The sequence below is a fragment of the Halichoerus grypus genome, chromosome 2 (assembly GCF_964656455.1).
Source record: "Halichoerus grypus chromosome 2, mHalGry1.hap1.1, whole genome shotgun sequence".
Lineage (NCBI taxonomy): Eukaryota > Metazoa > Chordata > Mammalia > Carnivora > Phocidae > Halichoerus > Halichoerus grypus.
This window is the reverse complement of record NC_135713.1, coordinates 139934886-139956667: the sequence shown is the minus strand read 5'-3', so window position 1 is coordinate 139956667 and position 21782 is coordinate 139934886. Positions and strand designations below refer to the sequence as shown.

Below are 21782 nucleotides of genomic sequence, written 5' to 3'. Positions count from 1 at the left end.
TGGGGAGGTAGCCGGTTCAATTAGATTTAAGACCTGAATTCCTCAGTATCTGATAAAGATTATTCAATTATAGGAAATGATTGCAAAGCGTGATATGGGAGGAGAGCAGATGCTAAGTGGGTTCTCTTTCTGAAGGGTGAGCTAAGCTAGATGACATCTGCCTCCTGAGAAATTTTTCTTCATTGTTGGTGTTCAGTATTCTGGCTTGAGTAACAGATGAGACTAAAGGTGGATGAATTCTGTGGGCTCATCTGCTTTACGTGGCCTCCCTTCACAAGGAAAAGAGGAGAAACCAAGCATTGTTTCCCATATCTGCACAGCTCACTTAGGACTGCACAGCCTTTAGGACTTCCAAAGAGGCTTTTTATTTATGCTAATTAGACACAGGGAGTAAGAGTTCATTACATAGAGCTGTTAAATACATTTGTAGCCGTCTTAAACTGTTTCTTCAATCCTAAACCTGCCTTGCTTTCTTTTCTTTCCTTTTTTTCCCTTCCTTTATTCCCTGCCTCTACATTTAAAGACTGTCCTGGAATTGTTACCGTTAATGTATTTTTAACACAAAAGCTATAAAATGCGCATCAGTGAAACTCTTAGTCCCCATTATAATGCAAAGCTTAAATCTTCATCACACGTGTTTTTCATATTTAAAAACACTTGAATAGTTTACCCTATAAACATTTGGGGGAACTCTGAGAAATAGCAATGGAACACTTCAATTGCATTTCAATTTTTCTTATAAAGGGCTCAGAATATTCTGTTTATGGACTTCATGGCTTTGTTTAATGTATTGTCTGTGTATTTCAGAGCAGAAACAATGGGATAGATCCTGTTTGCACATCATTTCCACTGCGTCACTCTTCCTTGTATACATTCTGAAGAACTCTCACTGAAAATATGTCTAAATATTCATACTCTTTGTGAACTTAAGTTTCAAATGGCTAATTTTCATGTGATATCGGAAAGGTTTGTTTGCATCGTAAGAACTGGTCTCTGCATGCTGTGTAGATTTTTTCCCCCCCTGCAGAGGGTATTGCCCTGAAAGTCAGCATTTTGGGGAATGGTATTCTATCAGTTAAGAGCTATGGCCTATTACTTAATAAGCACTGTTCTTTTATCTTGGATATACTCATAGTCCAAAAGCAATTTCTTCTCCCTCAAGAACTCATTAAATGTATTCACCAAATTCCCTAAGGTTGGCGAATTTCATGTTCTGTGGATTAAAAATGTAGGAACCAGTCTCCTATGTCAATTGTCTCTCATAGGCAGTGATTTTTGAAGCATTGTGAAATTGATAAATAATTTTAGTGAATTGGTGCCCTGAAGTAACAAAGAATCTGGTCCATGATGTTTAGGGATGAAAACTATAAACTACCACAGGATGAGTGGCTTAGAATTTAAAAAAAAAAAAAGTCCATAAACTGACCATATACTGTGTTGTAAGACATTTCATAATCTGGAAGAGGAGTTGAAATGTCTATAAAAAAATAATGAGGATAAAAAATTAATTAAAAAAGAAACTTAAGGTTTGAAAATACTCAAGAGGATTAGTGAAACAGGATTTCCCACATAGATTTCCATCGATATTAAATTATGAGTAATATCTTCCTTACCATTCAGGGCCACGAAGGAATCTGGAAGACAAAAGGGAGGAGAAGGTTACTTAATGTTTAACACTCTGCTTAGTGTGACTTACATAATAAGTAGGAATGAGCTAACACAGAATTATGCTAACATGTGATCCCCAGTACTAAGTAAGTGCTTTTTAATTTCTGCGTGTAATACAAGACACTTTATATCAGGTCCGATTTCACACTCCTCTATCTCTCCCCCGAGTGAGTTTCCTCAAAGTCACTGCCCTTTGTTGCCAAGGCTCAAAGAAACAGCAAGAGTTAGTAGAAGGAAGGGAACTGCGATTATACGTGATTCTGGGACTTGAGGCCTTACTCCATACAGAGGGACGTGTATGCAGGTGAAAGAAGTGACACCTGGACCACACTTACAAAACACTCTTGTCTTTACGCTCTCTCTCATGTCGTCCTCTCAACCACACACATAGGTGTGTGCGTGTGCGGTGTGTCTAGGTCGCATCACTGGTTCATTCAGCTTCCTCCTCAGCCTCTGACACTGACTCTTCAGGATTTCCTCATTTCCCCTAAAAATCCTGTTCAGGAGTCACTGTGCACCAATTATCTAAATCCTCTGAATGCCTTCATATGAACAGGTATGGCTAGCAGAAGTAGGTCATGCTGCAGCCGGAGCAGAGAGAGCGAGACGCCGCTAGGAAAGGCAGCGAGGGGCAGTTGTTCCTCCTGCCCTGAGCCAGGCACCCTGAGTGCCTCACCAGGACTGGAGTTCAAGGTTAGGTAGCCCACGAAAACAGAGGCTTGCCCCCTGAGATTGAAGAGTAGATCACGGGCTGGGGACCTGAGGGTCTCCCCTGTGTTAGATACAGAGGCTTCCTTCGGTTCCTTTGTCCAAAAACACACAGGTGGCGTGGACACGTGACGGAGACAGTAACAACCATTTCACAGCTTTCATCCGTTCAGTTATCCAGTCCCAGTTGACACCCCTATTTTCTACAGATGCCCATACCACCAGATCATAAAAATAGGAAGAAAATTATTCACTGAAGTCAGCTAATTAAGTTTGCTCACACAGACGCACACACAAACCAGAACTTGTTTCCCTGAAAACGGAGCCATAAGGCACCAACATGATTAACATGATTTAAGATCCACTGATCAAACATCAGACTGTTTGACGCACACAAGTAACGCAGGCCTTTTGGTGATAACGGTCTCCTGTGTGGATTTCTTCACGCATAAATTTTGTGTTTGAAGACCCAATAAGAAGCTTTTGCCGATACGTAATATTTGCAAACAAAAAAATACAGCAAAGAATTCGGAGATGAGGCTGCCCGTAGTCCTCTTTATTTAAAGGGTAATATTTGATCTCCAAAAAAAGGTAAGGTAGAAATTTGGAACCTTAGAGTCTGAGATTTCAGTACTCTTGGCCCAAAGATTGAGAGTTTGACCCATGATTTCCATTATAGAACCGGGTATCAGAGTAATACAGTTTCATTCCCCTAGGAGCTGTTTTTGGGGTGCCATTTTGAATGAATGTAAGCTTCCTAGAATCATCATATGTAACATTTGAAACACTGCGAACTATTTTCCAAGAGAGTGTCATTATTCTCTAACTTAGCATTAGTAAACATTTTCAGGAGAATACCCATGTTAATCAGATCATAGGACAACTGGGCAGACGTTTGACCAGGATCTTTTATATGAAGTTCCAACTAAAATGTTACCATTTAGTAACTTTTGAAATGAACTCCGAGGTAAGCATAATAGGCTAGTTCCTATAAAAAAGGTTATTTTGAGTCATCTTGTACTTTGTGGGTTCTTTCTGAAGTTTTTTCCTACGGGGAATGGCAACAGACATAAATCTAATTTAAAAAAAATTACTTTTATTAGGCGATATGTTTGAGAAGAACAAAACCCTCCCATTCAATTAGAAAGCTAGAGTACAGCGATCAATCTTTTTATTATTTGGCTAAAAATTACGGTGTGATAACACATTTTTTAAAACAACAAGACCAGTTTTTTAATGGAAATGCTGATCTAACTTACTGTTCGGTTATAATTAATATCCTCTGGAGTGAATTGGTTCCACAGCGTTTATAGCAACAGCACCGGGGGCGCTGCTCTGCAACACACTGTTTTCTTTATCGGACGTTTAGAAGATGATTTCTGTTGCTTCTGCCTGGCTCAGTGCCGGCCACACCCAGCCCCACACGTGGTGTTATGTTTCTGGGCCATCCGACCAAAGGATCTTTGCACAAAGATGAGCATGGATAAAAAGCTGTACTTACTGTGACAGTCTCCCAGGCCATCTGTACTGCCACGTTCTATGTCCTGTTCAAAAGTCAGTCTTTAAAAAAAAAAAGGAGCAGGGAGAAGAAAGAAACAAATTCAATAATGCAAGTCCTTACTCCAGAATGAGTCTGAAGTTTCACTACAGAAATGAACACGGTTTGATAAATTGAGTGGCAGGTGCAAAAAAAGAAGTAGATAACGGCTGGGAAATCTGTCTCCGAAGTTTATGGAAACAAGTCTTATGTGACTGTCCGAAGAGAGGCCGGGGTTTAAGCAGCTGATTCTGGTATTATTCAGGAAGTGAATTAGTTGGCGGATTATTTATATCCTCCTTTTACAGATTCTTTGAGCATTTCTTAAACATTTAAAAAGTTTAAATGTTAACATAACTCTTTATAAATGATATAGAAGTCTGTAAATTAAAAAAAAAAAAAAAGTCTCTTCCTCTCTCCTTTTGCTTTGACCCCAGCACTGCCCTCCCAGACCTTGATCTATTTCTCTGTGTAGAAAGGACCTGTATAACAGAGTGTTCCAGGGAACAGATGGCTGGGGGGCATGTAGCGCCCTTGAGGGGATGGGCCGTGGTGGTGGATTGTGCTGAGACCCCCGGAGACCCCATGGCCCTGTGACTCGACAGTATTACCCGCATGCTCCCCCACAAGCTCACTCTTCTTTCAAACCCATTTGGTCACCATTGGGCTGCACAAGGTGTATAACAACAATATATCTATTTTGATTTTTTAAAATAAGCCCACTGGACTCACTCAGAGGAGTACTGTCCTTTTTTGGGGCGGGGAGCTCCGTGCTGCTTCTCACAGCATCATTGAAACTCTAGTTTGCAACTGCCTTAGAGTTTATTTTATGGACCATTTAGGAAAACTATCTGGAAAGTCACAACCTTGATCGAATCCTTCACCATGTTTGTTTTCCAGTGTTTTTTTTCTGTTAAAAATCAAATTCATATTCAAAGGATAAAGATTTTCAGTGGTAGTGAAAGCCAGGATTCATCAGGCCCTGAAGGCTGTTTTCCAAAGAGAGTTCCACATGTTTTGAGCAATGAAATATAGATGTAGATCCTTAAGGGAATAATTTTGGAGTTCACATGTTTACTTAAAAATTATTTTCTTTTTAAGATTTTATTTATTTGTTGAAGAGAGCAACTGAACACAGGCAGGGGGGAGGGAAGGGGTAGAGGGAGAAGCAGACTCCCCACTGAGCAGGGAGCCCGATGCGGGACTCGATCCCAGGACCCTGGGATCATGACCTGAGCTGGAGGCAGATGCTTAACCGACTGAGACACCCAGGCTCCCCGACTTAAAAATGATTTTTAAAAATCAGTCACACCTTGAATATAGAAAGGAGATAGGTCATTTCTTAGCTTTCCTCAGTGTGATTTGTGATCTTTACTCCTTCACCTCAAGGGTTCCCATGAAAAGATACAAAGCTCTAACTCTAGTATGTCAGTATTGCTATTTGTGAAGCTGATCTAATCATGTGTAGTGAGTCAACCCTTTGTACTAGTCAGATTTCCAGGTCAGACTTTAACAACTGTCATGAGCTGTGTTTGTGGGAATACTTTCCCTCAAATTATGCGTGTGGTGGTCATCAGATATGCTCTCCTGCCTGTCCAGCTATTCTAAAATGGGAGAGGAGGCTCAGAGTGATGGCAAGACGATTCTTTGCCCTCTTGGATCTGGGGACGTTGAAGGAATGGCTCAGACAGAACTGTGCTGCCATATCGCACCTTCCTCGAGTTGCCGTAACTTGTCAAGGATGTGCATTGGATTTCATATCCACTAAAGTAAAGACGGGGGGAGAAGAACCTTTAATGCCATCTAAGCATTTAAAGCCAGGGTAACAATTTTAAGCACCAACATCACAGGCATGATGGACTGGCCTGATCTAGCTGATCGGCTGGAGAACTGCCAAGAATTGACTGACTCCCTAACGAGTAATAGGGTCAACAGTTCTTCAGTGCAGGAGAATGGTTTATTGGATGCATACACCATCCTTGCAGTACAAATGCATCACTTAACAAATGCTCTGTGATCTCTTCTCGGCCCTGCATGGTCCATTAGAGGAACCAGTTTTGCTGTGGCCGGACAGACCACGGCACTAATCTAATCGGGACCCTATTGCTCCTTTTCTCTGCTGTTCTTACACCGCCGCGATCAAGGCATGCACCTTCTTGTCCCTCTCTCCAGGGAATACTTAGAAGCCCACCGTGTTTCTTTTCTCTGTGTTTTTCATCAGTCTGAGGACGGATGATTAAACAATTGGAAATCTGCCACATGCGATGTCGCCGTGTTCTATGATATGGGAAAAGGAAGCAGAACGGCTGGCAGTCCCATTGGTGAGGTTTGTGCAGGGGTGTGTGGGAGCATAGCTGGTGGTACGTCTAGAATGCAGAGCAGCCAAAGGCCGTTTTATGCTCTTCTGCAGCTCAGGCTCCTTACCTGCTGCTGGGTGACAGGTGGGCACAGGAACCTCCTTCCTTTACCCACCCGCAGTACGGGTCTCTGGAGGCGATGCAGGTTCTGCGGGAAGAACAGGGCCATGAGCTACCCAGGACTCCGTTCTAGGACTTTCTAATGGTCAATGAGGCCAAATACATACTTTTTACACTTCCCGTGTCGTTCGCACCGGCCAAGGGGAAGCTTTATCACACAGGTGGAGAATGCAACATACAGAGAGCTGCTTGCTTTGTCCAGCTGCATGCCCATAATCCTCTTGTCCTCTACTCCGTCATAGCTGCACCTAATGTTATAAGGTAGGATAATACTGTCGTAGTCCCTCTTGAGTCAATTCTCTTTCTCCTGACACCCCCTCCCACCCTGCCTCCCAGCCCACAGGGTGGTATCTTAGTCTGGTCTCACCGAAGGTGAAACAGATCTTCTAAGCTGCCCTCCCCAACCCACGTGTGTATATCTGTATAAACACACACATTATTGGCAAGGAGAAAATAATGCTTTTTAAGGATTAAAGTATTTTTTACAAACAATATTAAAAGTACCTAAAAACGCATAAAACCAAAGTCTCCTATCCTCAGATTTTCTCTGAATCAGAAGGATCATAATGACAAATAATCACTAAGAAAGAGCCGAAGAGTCTACATACTTTTCAGGGTTATAAACGCTCATCTCCTCCAGGAAAATGCTGTCATTTAGGAAACCACTGTTTCCTATCCTGGCCAAGAACTTCAAGATGATTCCCTTCTCTGATCCCAGGAAAACCACAGTGTGATTCTGATACGGCCCGGCAGCAGTGTCCACCGCAATTTTGGTCAGGCGGTATCTAAAATGACAGGATCACGGTTTTTATATCTTTGTCGGTCTGTCACTAAAGGGTCCCCTTTTCCACTTCAAACAATTGTGACATAGCTTTCTAGTAATAACCTCAAGAAAAATACATGCATATAGATAATGTTCTCAAGCTGTTCTGGTCCTTTATTTCCACATGCAGAGCATTAGTGTGGCTCCAAGGGGAGGACGGAGGTATGTGTTTGTGGAGGCCAAGTCACATAACAAATAGACAGCCTGAACCATCTGAAACCGCTCAGCAGTGATCCCTTCCATGAGCAGCAAGGAAAGGCTGAGGTCTCCCAGGAAGAGGGTAAGAAATACTACTAACCCAACTCATTTAACATTTCATTTAACACTGAAAAGAAAAGCAACAGCTACCAGTTTTCCGTACTCTGCCTCTGAGGTGCAAAGCCTTGTCAGCAGAATGGCCGATTGGAAAGCTTTCCAAGTGTACGTAGAGGGGCTGAGGAAGTTCTGAAGGATGGGAGAGTGGCATGCGGATGGCACTATAAATAAATACGACGACGTGCAAGCCAAACAAGTTCCATTTAAAGCCACAGGTGAAGGACACCAGTCCTTCGATACATCCTATCAGGCACCATCTTTCTCGGGTATCTCTCAGCTGTTCACCACTCTGTGGATACCCATTTGTGCCAGGCACTTTGGCAGAAACCAGAAAACACAGACCCTCCTACAAGTTATATACCACAGTTTCCATTTTACGGGCAAGAGCCATTATAGTACTTTTAACATCTTCCCATAAAGTCACCGTTTAAAAATGGTGGTAAAGTTGAATAACATTTTGTTTGATGACTGCCGCCAACTAGATGGTGCTTGGGAAAGCCTGTGGAATAGTCTGGAAATAAGCTCTAAAGAAATACAAGAAGGAGTATTTAACGCCATCACAGATTTCTAATCAACTGTCCCTTCTCTCTGGCCACCCCTTCGGATTACAAATGCTACAGTATGAATCCTTCACGCTAGCGTACTTGTGCAAGTGTTGCTCATCCCTGGTCTGTGTGACAGCTAACGAGCTGGGGACAGGACTGGGATGGAATCTGGAGCATGCTTTGCAACCATATCCAAGCAAACAGGTATCCACATCCATCGACTGGTTCTCCTTCACTGCTTCCTGCTTTTGCCCAGAAGACTGTCACCCGGAAGGAGATATTTTTGTTACCTCTATTTGCTGGCATGGGTCCAATTAGCCTGAAAATATCAGAACTTGTCTCACTGGGAATGTGGTGATGGGGGTTTTGTGGCAGGCACCCAACTGGCCAGCATTTCATAGCTGAATCAATGCCCAGGATAACAGAAGATGTTTGTGGCATTTCAAATCATGATCCACCAATAGGTTCTGTGAACATGAGATGGAGTAGGGAAAAATCCATTTTGGACATGATTTGCTTAACACCCACCTGACCATTGTCCTCAGGAACCACGGCCTGTTGATGACGGAAGGCACAGCCTCATCCATGAGTGGGTGTGTTTTGATGAAGTTCAGGGTATCATCGGGAAACTCATTGGAGGTTGCGTATTTTTCTAAGGACGATGAGCCAGCGCAGCAACCTGGCCTAAAAAGAAACAAAGGGAGGGAGCTTTTTTTCATGCCTTATGGCAAATTCTTTGAACGAACTGCTTCCCTAAGCATCTGTCATGGGGGAGAATATACTGTAGGCTGAAAAGAGGAAGTGGAACGATGCAGAATGCCGCCAAATAAAATATGCTTAGATTTTCTCCCGGCCGCCTCCTCATTCCGTAGAGAAGCTCCAGCCAGGGCAGTTCAGCCTCAGCCGGCGACAGCCTGGCTTACCCCCAGAAGCACAAACCCCCCAAACAGTGATGGGGCTTAAAACAAGGGAGGAAGTGTGTGCTTTGCCCACGCGCCCCAGGCTCTGCTACCTGTCCTAAAACCCTGCGGGACGTTCTTGAGGCACTTGCTCTACGGAAGGAGAGAAGGCAGCGGACGTCGGCACAGACGTAGGGGCCCGCCAGCACGCAGGCAGCAAGACTCACTGTGACCGGCTCTCCTTACCGGGGGTCCGACAACATGCGGTTTTGTTTTTATTGTTTTTGATTGATTTGGGCATTGGGCAGGTATGAAAAGCCAACTACACTGAAGATTCTCTCCCGAAAGGTCATTTCTTGATTTCTGAACAGTGACAGCGAAAAGTCATTTCTACAAGCAATTCCGTGGTTTCAGGAGTCAAGGGACAGCCTAGTAAAGTCAGGTCAGGGAAACACTGACGACAGTCCTGTCCACAGCCCGGCTCTGCCTGCTGGTTCAGGAGAGCCCACTGGACCCTGATAGCACTGGCATGATCTGGCCTCATTTACACACCATTTTATGGCACTAACCAAGCCAGCCCTGTGAAAGCATCCTGATGTCCGCCAGAGGAATGAGGAAGCACGTGGAAGGATGGGGAGAAACACATTGCCACCGTTAGAAAGTCTAAGTATGTGTCCTGGCCATAGCCAACTGACACCATCTTCACACACCAAGGGGAGCATATTCTATAAGTACTCCCTGAAACCTCATTCCTCAACCGTACTTCCCCTTCCTGCTTATCTAGAAAGTAGCTAACATTCCCAGGCAGTGAAGTGACTTTTAGAGGATCTCTCTGATCTTGCCATAGTGTGCTTTTTGCATCTAGTCTGCTCTCCGTGAGTAACCGTATACACACAGTGGATAATTCAGGTGATGGAGATGGATGAACCACAGAGGTTTTTCCCCCTGGGTAGAGTGGTTCATGTTATCAAAGTCAGTTCAATTAAGTGGACCGGGGGTATTTTGTGTGGGGGTTTGGTGGTTGGAGGAGAGTGCTGCAAACCAAAAAATGAAGATATTTATTGGGCTTCTTTGCAGAAGCCCACAAATTCAGTGGAGGAAGCTGGACACACAGATGCTTCTATAGAACTTAGATGGCACGTGTTATAATGGAAGCGTGCAGTGCATGCTACATGAGGAGGGCAGGGGCGGGGGAGAGTTCCATCCTGTCCGTGGAGAGAGAATGAATTAGCTGGCTTAGTGCGAAGATTTCCCGGAGGTTACCAGGACCAAGAGGTCTCTGCATTGTCCTCGGACAACAGGTTCTCCATGAAAGTGATCTACATTTTGGTGGAGGGATATGGACTGTTTCTGGATCCACAACAGACTAGAACCTGGTAGAGCAGAGAAAATGTGATGGTCCACTGTGCCCACTGGTCTCTACCTGCCCTTGCCCCAGAGTCCTGGACGCAGCTCCGATCCAGCCTGGTTACAGAATCCAGGGATCACCATGTATATTTCACATTTTATTAGGGCGTAAGGACATGGGTCTCTATAAAAGGGACGGGGAAGCAGGGTGGAGTGGTGGAAATAACCTACTCAGGTCTGTGCACTTGCACAAGACACATTCTGCCTCTCCGAGCCTCCCGTTTTCTCAGATTTACGGCAGCGGGGCTGCACTGGATGCTTCCCATCATCCTAGGATTACACTGGATAACCCACAGGGACAGAGGTTAAGTAGAAGACTCGAGTGTTGTCGTTTGAATATAACTATAGGTAACGCCGAGTTTAGGTTAAGGGCATGAAGGCAAATGGCTTCCTAGGGCTTTCTGTTGTTCCAGCATTTGTGTCTCTGGGGCCCCCTGGAAGGCGCCGGTGTGCAGTTCTTTAAGACGTTCACTGTCAGAGGACCAAGCTGCCCACTTCTCGCCGTTCAGAATCACCACATAAATATTTACACCTACCTGGGCTTGGGCACGCGTTCATCAGGAACTGGTGTCCAGGTGGAATCTGGAGACTTCTGTTCTTTGAACCTCCCCGTGAAAACATTGGCAATGTCAACCATGTCGTAGGCACACACTGCTGACCCGGGGATGCTGGAACGTAACGTTTCACACAGCATTACTCTCAAAACAGTTACGCGTGCAGCTTGGAAAACAGACTCCGAATAACTCTCCTGTTATGGGCCTTAGAAATTTAAAGTTCGCACCCTGACTATAAGGGAGCCTAGTATACACAGCGAACGTTTCTCTGAATCAAGTTTGCGTCGGTGGCTTTAAAGAAGGGACTGCTTAACAGCAAACTCCCTAGAGAAAAACCTCTTCATGTTGTTACTGCTTTTGGAACTGCATCTGTTTATAACTGGTGGTTTAGAAGATTCAGAAATTCCCTGAATTTTCACTCACTAACCTTAAAGATAAAATCTTTGGAAAACATTTTGCATCTCTAATATTGGTGTATATTTGAAGTAAAAGTGTCTCACCTGTCCACATATTGCTTCTTTGAATTCGGTTTCTCCAGCCAGGGACCCCGGGAGTGAGAATGTATGTGTGGGGAGAGCATGCTTATTTTCTGTTCGTCACCGCCCATTTTAAGTTTTACTTCCTATTTATTTGCATGAGACGAAACAACGTAAGTCTCTAAAGCACCAACATTTTGCAAATAAAGTGCTCTATTAAGTGCTAAATAATAATAATGGTGTTAATCTCTACCTATAATTACATCCTTCTCTGGTGCTCATGGAAGGACTTGGGGATTTTTTTAATCAGTGGAGAGAAGGCATGAATTATTCATTCATTTGAACCCATGTTTGTTTTTAACTATGGTCATTCCTTGATTTTGATCAAATAAATTGCAGGCACCAGCCGGTCAAGAGTTTTCACCAGGCTTTGAGGTAGTGGCCATTGCATGGGCAGGAGCATCCGGGCCAAGACACGGGCACTTTGCAGGGTGGTAACATTACCCAGGGCAGAGAGACTGGTTTAGTCTTGATTTTGCAAACGTTGAAAGGATATGGAAATCACTTCCTAAGTGATTAAGGGAATTTTCTGCCATCTTTAATTTCATAACACAGTTATTGAAGTATTACTAATAAAGCAAGAATTAGGGAGAAGATTAGAAAGCTTGTTTAAGGTGGCGGGATGAATTTTCAAGTATGTAGAATATATATACATTGTGCACAGAATTGGATAGATAACGGCAGTGGTCTCCTTTGGTTTTGGAATCTCAGAGCCCTAGCATTACTTACTAATTTTGTAAAACTCTCTTCACAGCTCCCTTTTCTAAAAGTAACAGGTATATGTATTTACTTTAAATATTATGACAAATAGGATAAATGTTGAAGTATTTTATGAGGCATCTCATAATAACTAAAGTTACCCTAGAGTTTGATAATCAATCTTCCCCAGGTTAGAATCACTTGTGAAATCCTTTTGTCTTCCTTCCTTTACTCCCTCCCACCTTCCGTTCATCTTTCCTTCATTCATCCTTTCTTCCCACCTTCTGTTCCTTCAGTGTATATTTACGGAATCCCTAATCTCCAGCAGCAAATGCTCTGTAGTAAAGAACACAGGCCCTCAGCTGATACGCATTGGTGAGACTGGCAGACCTGGCAGAGTAGGGAACGAATGGGCACAGCACATCCAAGAACTCACATTTAGCTCCATCCAGGAAGGCCTGTGGAGCTGGAGGACGAGATGGCCTGACCGTGGGGGGACCTGTGTGCTCTACCAAGGAACTTGGGTTTTATCCCCAGGGCAAAGAGGAGCACCTCAAGGGCTTGAAACAGCCCTTCACGACCAAGTTTGCACGTGTGGAGGATGGGGTGAAAAGGGATGAAACCAGAGACAGACTCTAATTAATAGATGAAAATGGGTATGTGCATTGTTACCATTTTCTGATTTTACTGAACAAATAAGGTTTCTGAGACTGCATAAGCAGGTACTAATTGGGGGCTTCCTGAGGACTTTTAAGAAAATACTTTAAATGGAGTATCTATAATATACAAGAATCTACTACTGTATTGTAATTACACAGTAACTCACCTTCAACGCCCCCCTCCCCAAACAAACTAGAAACGTGCTTTGAAATTCCTCTAGCCCCTGCATTCCCACGTACCAAGACAGATTCTTTTGAACAATTCTACATACTTGGGTTCCAAGGTGTGAACAGTCACGGCCTGGATTTTTGTATTTTTCTATTCTCAAGTCTAAAAATCCCTGCAGATGGTTAAAGCTCACTTAGATGGAACCGAATACTTCTTGTTGCAATATGGATTCATAGTTTCATGTGTCTTCGATGGAGAGCGCTTGACTCTTGCCCTCCGGATAACTGAGGAACATTAGTGCATCCTTTGGCATGTTCTATTTCAGACTCTCCCTAGTTTGTCAGCATTTCTACGTGCTATCCTCCAGTCTCCCCATGCAGGTGCCTGTCATCTAGACACCCATCAGCTTCTTAAGTCTTGATAAAAAGGATGATCCAGACCCTAATGGTGTGTATCCGGAGGAAGACAGTACAGAACATCCCAAGTTCTCCACAGAAATGAGAATGAAGTTCATGTTTTTAGGTTTTATGACCATGCCTGGTTATGCTCATTTTCACACAACAGTGCTAGGACTTTAAGGTTTAAGGTCTGGAAGAACTCATGCCTGCCTTCCTCCTATTTTTTAATCTCTGCACATTTCTGCTGCCCCAGGAACAATTTTTAGTTTGTCATTTGATTACTCAAAGTCTTAGCTTAAATAAACATGAACACAGGAATGAACAGGCTGACAGTATTTCTAGGTACATTGTTTCATGACTTGTAAATCCTCACTCAAGCCCCTGGAGTCAGTGGTCATTGGGGTCTAGTTTCCTTGGACAGATAATAACTAGGGTCCCTTAGGTCAGACGCACGATGGACTCGTCGGAATCCTACACACTCTGTAGCCTTTAAATACATTTTCAGTGTTTTCACTTCAAAAGGTAATCGATGCAGTCACAGAAATATTAAAAGTCACACAGAACGTTAGATGACCTTGAGGAGGAAGGAGGCATGTTCTTGAGTTCTAAGGGTGTCTCTTTCATCTCCTGACTACTTGGACCAGGTGACAGAATTGAGTTTAGTTTCCTCAGGTGTAAAAAGAGGGCAACGGTATTCAGTTTCCAGTACTACTGGAGAGATTTAGAAATAACACATGAGACATGTTTCCACGCCAGGCATATAAATAGGAAATATTGTTATAATTTATCTAATTACTTGCCCTAAAATCCTAATCTAATAATGCTTATAACTGACTGTTAATTTGTTGATGAAAATGGAGTATTAAGTGCTTCGCAGCTACATATAACAAGCGGCACGTTTGTTTCAGTTGTGAATCTTGCGCATTGGGAGAGACACCCTATCCCCCCCCGCCCCCCCCCACGGGAAAGGGAAGCCCAGAAGGACCGGTGAGGTCAGCGCAGCCAGGGCACGGTTACCTGTTATAAGGTGTGGAAAAGGTGGCCAGCACAACATCACGGCCATTAATATGAATCACGTCTGTGACTGCCTGGAGTATGTTAAAATAAAAATGAGAGTCTCCGGGAACCGAGCAGTTGAGGCGAGCCTTCAGGAAGGACGTCCACTGTTTCTCCAGGACTCTTTGAGACCCTCCCATGTCATTCTTACAAACCTGAGCCACTCTCGGGAAAACTACCTGCCGAGGAAAAACACACCGGGAAAATGAAATGCAGTCAACTTGGCGAGATCTTAGTAGAATTTGCCTTTCTTAGAAAACAAAGACAACAAGGTGCTTAATTTAATCCCGTGTTTCTAAAATTAGTAGCAAAAAAAAAAAAAAAAAAGGCAGGGGGGAGGGAAGACTCATTGGAACAGCATGTTTTGAAAGATAAGGCTGTGGCATTTAATACAGAGCCATAAATCCTTCAGGGGATCAGCTCCCAGCCAGATAAACTCATTTGCATACAGACTGCTTAGCTTTTTATTTCCTCAAACAAAAGCACGCTTTGTATGCACCATCTCTGCCATCCTCACTGGCTGCCTCTGGGCCCTGAATCTCATGCTCCGAATTCCTCTAACCCTGCAAGCCACCCTGGCACTGAATTTGTGCCCTCCAGCTTTGTGACCTTGATCTACTCTCTGGTAAAGATAACTGAAGTGGACATCCCGTAAGTGTTCTACTGTTTTTTGCAATAAAGACAATCAAGACTCTCAGTGTGCTTAAAGGTGCTGGATATTTACTCTCCTTCTGTAGAACAACTCCATTAAAAAGAAAAAAAATGATGAGTATACCTGGAAACCACCTCTCAAGATACTTGAGACTCAGTGTGAAATCAACCAAACATCTGTCGATTACATTTTCAGTAGAAATATTTCAGAGGTTCCCCATGATCTGGGACTGTTCTGAAAAAGGCTCACAGCACTCTGAGGCAGGACTGTGTTCACTGCCACCAGTCTTTGGCATAGTCTTCTCGAAATGATGACCTTGGGATTAGATTTCAGGTCCTTCTTTCAAGGTCATTCACAACATTGGTCCGAGTGAGACTTCTATCCGCCTTACCTTTCCCATGGTGTTGTACTCCACTGCTATTTCCCTGAAGAAGAAGTAGATGTAGTCTCCATAATCCACTGCTTGGACAAAGTATGGTTCTGTGGGCAAATGGCATTTTAATTGGGGACATGTCACACAGTTAAAAGAACTTCAAATCAGTGGCAACTAGAGACATGATATTAATTAAAAGTGTAGGGCCATTAGACATGGGGTTAACACGAACCATTTCTAATGACCACACATGCAAGTGCTGGTGATTCCAGAAGGCACTTGAGCCTACAAATTCTATCTTTCAGAAGTGGTGGCAATGAACAATGAAGAATAAATGAATTTTCGTATGTCTCTAATTTTATTTTCCACAATGGAATGCCTGTATTGCAGAAAGGATTTTGTACACATCTCCTCGTGAACCCTGACTCGTTCACGGTTGTGAATAGCTCTTTTCCTGCTCCCCACTACCTCCAGTCCCCTGTTCCCTTCCATGAATGAAACATTCAGTTCTTTTCACGTTAGACTCTGAAACGAGAGCTCGAGGCAGGAAAGATGAATGTACTGTATTCTTTTGTAGTGGCACTGGTCGTTGTGTTAATACTCCAGAAACTCATGGGAAGTGAAAGGGGGAGGTAAAGAAATCAGTTGGGGCAAAAGATGCCGCTGCCACCTTCCTGTCTGTCAGAAGCCATTACTAATGAAACTACGGTCTGGTCTGTCCAGGCTCTAAATCTCCCTCAAGCTACGTATCTCCCCCTCATACCCCTCCTCTTCTTAATTGTTTGTTCACCTTTTAACCATTTGGAATCATGCTTGACGGTCCGTAGGGTTGGGCTGTCTCCAAGACTCCGGTAAATGACTGCATCGATGGCAAGGAAGTCAGTCACGGTGGCTGAGTATAGTTTCCCATCTTAGAAGAAAAAGAAAAGAGGTGAACGGGGTGGGAGCAAGACAGTGGGCATGGGGGAGTAATAGAGACATCCCCCGGACTGCTTTCCTACATCAGGCAAATGAGATAGGACAACTGGGAAAAACCCAAGAGTCGCTGGGAAAATACTTGGCCCACATTCCTAACCATTTTAAATTAGGATCTTGAGAGATGAAACATTTTTCATTTTTAAATTGCATGGCAATTTCTAAGTAGCAGCAGCTCAGGGAACAGGGCAAATGAAAAATGTTGTTTGCTTCACTTGATTAGATGGACCTTGGCTGGAATCTCAAGGCCAAGGCCCCTCGGACACTGCTAATGCCACCACACCGTGGCAAACTGGATTAGGTGGGGGCCCAGGGAAAGCTAGAAGCTGATCGTATCACCAGAAATTGTAAGTGTGAGAAGTGATGGGAGTCCTTAGCCCCGGCAGGTGAGGGGAGTCAGAGAAAGGGGTTTCAGAAGCAAAAAGAAGTTGACTAAATTGCTCCTTTGATCATGGGACTCACTGCTTCTCTTTACTTCAGTCATGAGAGCCACTGAACCCTGCCCGTGGAGCTTCAAGAAGAGATACTTGCTTCAGTATTTCAAAGTCCTAAGCCGAAAACATTCTGACATTGGAGACACCAGAGCAAGGAAAAAAGGGGAAGGGGTGACCCCATTGAGCCTGGCCTTCGTTTGAGATTCATGCCTTTTGGGAGATGCACTTTAGGGTCCATCTAAGGCAAAGAGCATGAAGAAGGCTGAAGATTAATCTCTAATGCTTTTGGCTCTTTTCCTGGATTAATAAACATCCTGTGTACAAATAATCCAATAGGATCTTCTGGAATAGTAAAATCTATGCAGTATGTGAAACAGAAACAATAATTACATTCAAAATAAAAAAAGTACTTCCTTGGTTCGTTTTTAGTGGATACGTTCATCAGTTTTATGTGGCTTATATACACTACAGAACCATTTCAGCTCTTCCACTGGCAGGATAAGCATCATGGTTTTTTTAGAAAAGTTTATCCCAACAGATCTAAGCAAAGTTCTCGATGTCTCCTTTTGGCCTAAAAATAACTGAAATTTGCTGAGGTTCAAGTTAGAGCTGTCTTGACATCTGCATTATTAACAGCCATCTATCAATAAATGTTGACTGGTTAGATTGGAACCACAGATGGCAAACCTAGCTATTGATAAACACATGTCTACAAAAATCACAGCTTTTCTTAAAGAATCAATCAGAGCCCCAGGTCATGCAGTTATGCCAGGTAGTGGGGGGCAGTGGGAGGGCAGCGTGTGTCTGTGTGCGTGTGTGTATTTTCCATCCGCTTCCCATTACGCTTTTAGTTTTGCATTCAACATTGGGTATCTCACCAGAACTTTTACTTATAAGACAGAGCACTATTCTGCTACTCTTGCTAAGATGACAACCATTTTAGTTGCAACAAGGATCTTCTATTAATAAGGGCTGAGCTTTTATGAGATTTCAAACTCTCCAAGTATACCTGTCGGGGGAGGAGGAGGGGTATTCAGAGTATTGCCTCACGGGCCTTGCTCGGTGGAGCTCCTGGAAGGTTCCTGGAAGGTTGGCAGCCTGAGCCACTACTCTGACGCCCCACCCCCCCCTTTAGTTGACAGTTAACTTTTCCACGGTGGCCCACATCCTCCATGGTACCAGCAGGTTCAAGTGTCAGGAAGGTGCTGTAGCGTAAGTTATACACTCAGGTACTCTTTGCTCTGGCCTTGCTCCTGCTCATGCTGACTGACAGGTTTACACGACTGTTTTTTACAAAGCCGAGCATCCCCCTGATACCGCGCTCTAATGTCGGGGGAGAGCCTGAGGAACCCTTCTTGGCACAAGCCATCTCCACTCTGGGACTGTAGATTGAGGCTCACAAATGCATGGTACTGAGGATGGGGTTCAAGGAGCTAAGCTTGTTTCATAATCAAAACTCTAAAGTTCCTCATCGAGCTGGGATGTGCCAGTTTTGAGCTATTGTGATGGAAATTATAGCTAACTGCTTTATTACATGCTATACCAATCACTATTATACCAACACTTCTCCCCACACCCACCTCCACACAGCTGGCAATGAATTCCTAAATAAATTCCTAATTAAAACGCACGCACTCACACACACACACACACACACTCATATACACGAGAATCCCAATCTGAAGATGATGGCTTAGTTGCTGCTGCTTTCTATCCTTGGCAGGGAAAGGAAAGGGAGAGGATGAGGAGTATGCATCACCCTAAGCTGATCCGCATCCCCCCATCCTCCTATTATCTTTCCATCAGAGAGAAGCACGCACCCTAATCAGGTCAGTGATATTTGAGGTGTCTGCTGGAAACTTGTGGGCAGGTGGCCTCCCTGCTTGGAGATCTTCCTGCAGCTTTACCTTGTCTCCTCCCTTTCCCCTTCTAGATGTGGACAAGAACACACATAGCCCTAACTGGAGCTGGCGGCCACCCTGTGTTTGTGAGAGCCGCCCATCCCTCTCTGACAAAGAATTGAAAGAGAGCAGAGAAGTGAAAAGGCCCTGTGTCCCAGATGACGCTACTGAGCCATTGAATCCTCCCAGCCCTGAAGTCAGTCCTACCTTGAGTAATCAATCTACACTGGCAGTTCGAGGCAGGATCTTTGATTATGTGAACCCAAACATGCCCTAAACAACGTGTTGCACATTCAGTGCGAAGCTGCGATCCCTTTTCTAAGGCAGACAGGCCCAGGGAAGGGTGGTGGAGACTCCTTGTATGAAGCAGAAGTACAATTTCTATGTGAATTTCAAACGGAAAAGGCATTGTTAATTATGGTATTCACCAGAGAATCAAAGTACAGCTGTGACTCGGGGAATCCTCCAGAGCAGATTCACAGCAACAGGTGCGAGAGGGCAAATGCAACAAGAAGAAATCAGGTGGTTTACCTGCAAACAGTGCAACGTTGGCGTGTTTGGCATCGTATGGGCATCTGGCCATTCCACTAAATTCATCCCCAGAAGGTTCCAGAGTATCCATCTAAATGAAATAATGGGGCTTCATTAAGAACAATAACAACCAACAGTAGTCATAGCAACTAATATTTATAAAGCACTTAACGTGCGAAGTAATTCATATGCATAGTGCAAAGCAGCCTCAAATACCCTCTGAGATATGTCTCTTGGTTTCAGATGAGGAAACTGAGCTTTGGAGAGATGAACTCACTTGTCCAAGGTTCTACAGCTAGGAGAGTCTGAGATTCAGTCATGTTTCCTTGACTCTTAACCGTTATAGTAAATAGATTCCCATATCCTTTTGGAACAGCCTAGAAATAAGCGTCTTTTCTTTGGAAAAGGAATTTTTAAGGCAATCACTGGGAAAACTTCCTCTCTTCCTCCCCCACTGCCTCTGAATTAAATGTTGAGTCATAAACTCTGTAGAGAATGATCTCAGGCTTTGGTTTTTGTTTTGCCTGAGGAGCCCTGCCTTTGTGGGTTAAATCCCAGTAGAAGACACTGGAATTCTTCCTGTGGCTAGCTGGCAGAAGAGTATGGTGTCAGGAGAGGTGCAGAAACACTGATGCAAGCAGAGCTCAGGTGGCCTTTTGCACCAACTTCAGAAACCTGTCCCAGCCTCCAATCATGTAGATCAGATGGAAAGGTCCAGAAGGTGAGGGGCTCACACAAGTCAAAGGTGGTCAGCAGTGGGGCTGCCCTTTGACATCCACATGTGTGCTCACCCCATGCCCTGTTCCTGCATGCTGGAGGTTATAACTGGTCTGTCAGGGAGGTTTGTTTGGCCATCTTAGTATGGAAAGAAAGAAGGAGGGGAGGGAGAGAGAATGAAAAGAAAAAAGAAAAACTGAGCTCTATTTTAAAATAAGGAGATTGTAAATGAAACCTGATTTCTTATTTTTGAGCAAGTGGAAAAGTCAATTCAAGCCTTTTTTTACCCAAGTGGCAGCAACCAGCTGTAAGTGAAATAATGACCACCCTGCTATTTTCTTCAAACAAGCATATGGTCTCCAGGACCGAGGCTCTTTACCCACAAAGTATACGTATACCCTGCTTAGCTTACTCCTGCAAGTTACCCACCTAGCTTCACAGGATTTGTGGGTGTGCTAAAGCCTTGCTAGTGAGGTAAAGCCTCACCAAAGTCTGTTTCCCTTTCCTCCACGTCACACTGAACTACCTTTCCCACCCTTCCCTGCAGTTAGGTGTGATCACGGAAGGAGCTCTGGCCCACAGAATGGGGGTGGAAGGGTATGTGCTGCCTCTAGGTCTTGCCTCTACCGTGTCCTCCACTCTTGCTCTATCTTCCGCCCCGCTAGATACAAAGGATCCAGTCCAGAATCCCAAGATCCTAGGAGACGGCAGAGGTAGGAGCAGGATGAAGCCGTCTGCATAACCTAGTGGAGCAGACGCTCTGTCACTGACCTGCACTCAGCTGTGGTGTGAGCAGGAACGACACTTCTCCTGGCCAGCCCCTAACGTCAGTCAGAGGTTGGCCTACCTTGACCAGTGAATCGGTGGTTTCTGCCTTCTACCGTGTGGTCTTTTTCCTTACACCATGGGATCTCCCTAGCATTTACAGCTCAGTACCAGAGTCCATAAAATTATCTCCTCCACGTCATTAATGTTTTTATAACCCTCTGTGGTTCAGTCTTCTTTTTGTGGTTTGAGGGTATCTTGTTTATAACTGGTAGTTGCCTGGTTTGACTATAGATACGAAACTGGAAGAAGAGAAGCCTGAGACAGCACTGGGGCCCAGGGAGGATCCACTGAAAGGGACGGAGTCAGGGCCCTTAAATCAAGCTGTTTGGAGTCGTCGTGCAGGAGGAGTGAGGTGCTTACTGAGTGGCTGGTAGTGTTGTCCAGTCGTGTTTTTTGCCCTCAACCCCCAGGAAACGGTTTCAGGGATATGACAGAACTTCTGTAACTGCTTCGAGATAGCTCCTATTGAAGCCCATCCTATCTGTTCAAACTTGTTGAGAATCCCAATAGCATTTGTATTAAAAACATGTATTTTTAGGGGAAAGATGTTCAGGTGAGACATCCTTTAAATGCACTCTTCTCCCCTCAGAATACTTTTATGAAAGGTTTTTTTTTTTTTTTAATATATATTTTATCCCAATAAGAGCATCGTGTTGAATTGTCACAGACTTTGTGGTCTATGGGTCTGGCAAGTATCCAAAAATAATGCTTAGTACACAGTGATGCAGTGGAAATGCCTTTATCCCCAGCAGTGCATGCTGTAATCTTGGCAATGGGGAGACAATATACAAGGGGGGATTTATGTTATTAAATGTACCTACTTCTAAAAAAAAAAAAAAAAAAGAACCATAGCTATAGCAAGTCAAAGGCAAGAAGCAGTGAAGTATTAATGTTTCGGTTTGTGATTCTGGAAAGGTCCAG

The 21782-nt window shown here is 44.0% G+C and overlaps 1 protein-coding gene across 3 annotated transcripts in view; it reads right to left on the bottom strand.

Moving 5' to 3' along the window:
• Positions 1-21782, bottom strand: part of SEMA6A (semaphorin 6A) — a 123612-nt gene that overhangs the window by 25589 nt on the left and 76241 nt on the right. For 2 of the 3 annotated variants that reach the window (XM_036074828.2, XM_036074827.2), the window contains exons 7-17: positions 19317-19407; positions 16266-16385; positions 15494-15582; positions 14412-14629; positions 10916-11047; positions 8602-8757; positions 6999-7175; positions 6498-6638; positions 6338-6418; positions 3878-3936; positions 1614-1634 (exon numbers count right to left, since the gene is read on the bottom strand). In XM_036074828.2, coding sequence (XP_035930721.1) covers positions 1614-1634; positions 3878-3936; positions 6338-6418; positions 6498-6638; positions 6999-7175; positions 8602-8757; positions 10916-11047; positions 14412-14629; positions 15494-15582; positions 16266-16385; positions 19317-19407 — 1285 coding nt within the window. Of the gene's footprint in view, positions 1-1426; positions 1478-1613; positions 1635-3877; positions 3937-6337; positions 6419-6497; positions 6639-6998; positions 7176-8601; positions 8758-10915; positions 11048-14411; positions 14630-15493; positions 15583-16265; positions 16386-19316; positions 19408-21782 lie in introns of all 3 variants that reach the window. The other variant, XM_036074826.2, reaches the window with a different exon arrangement.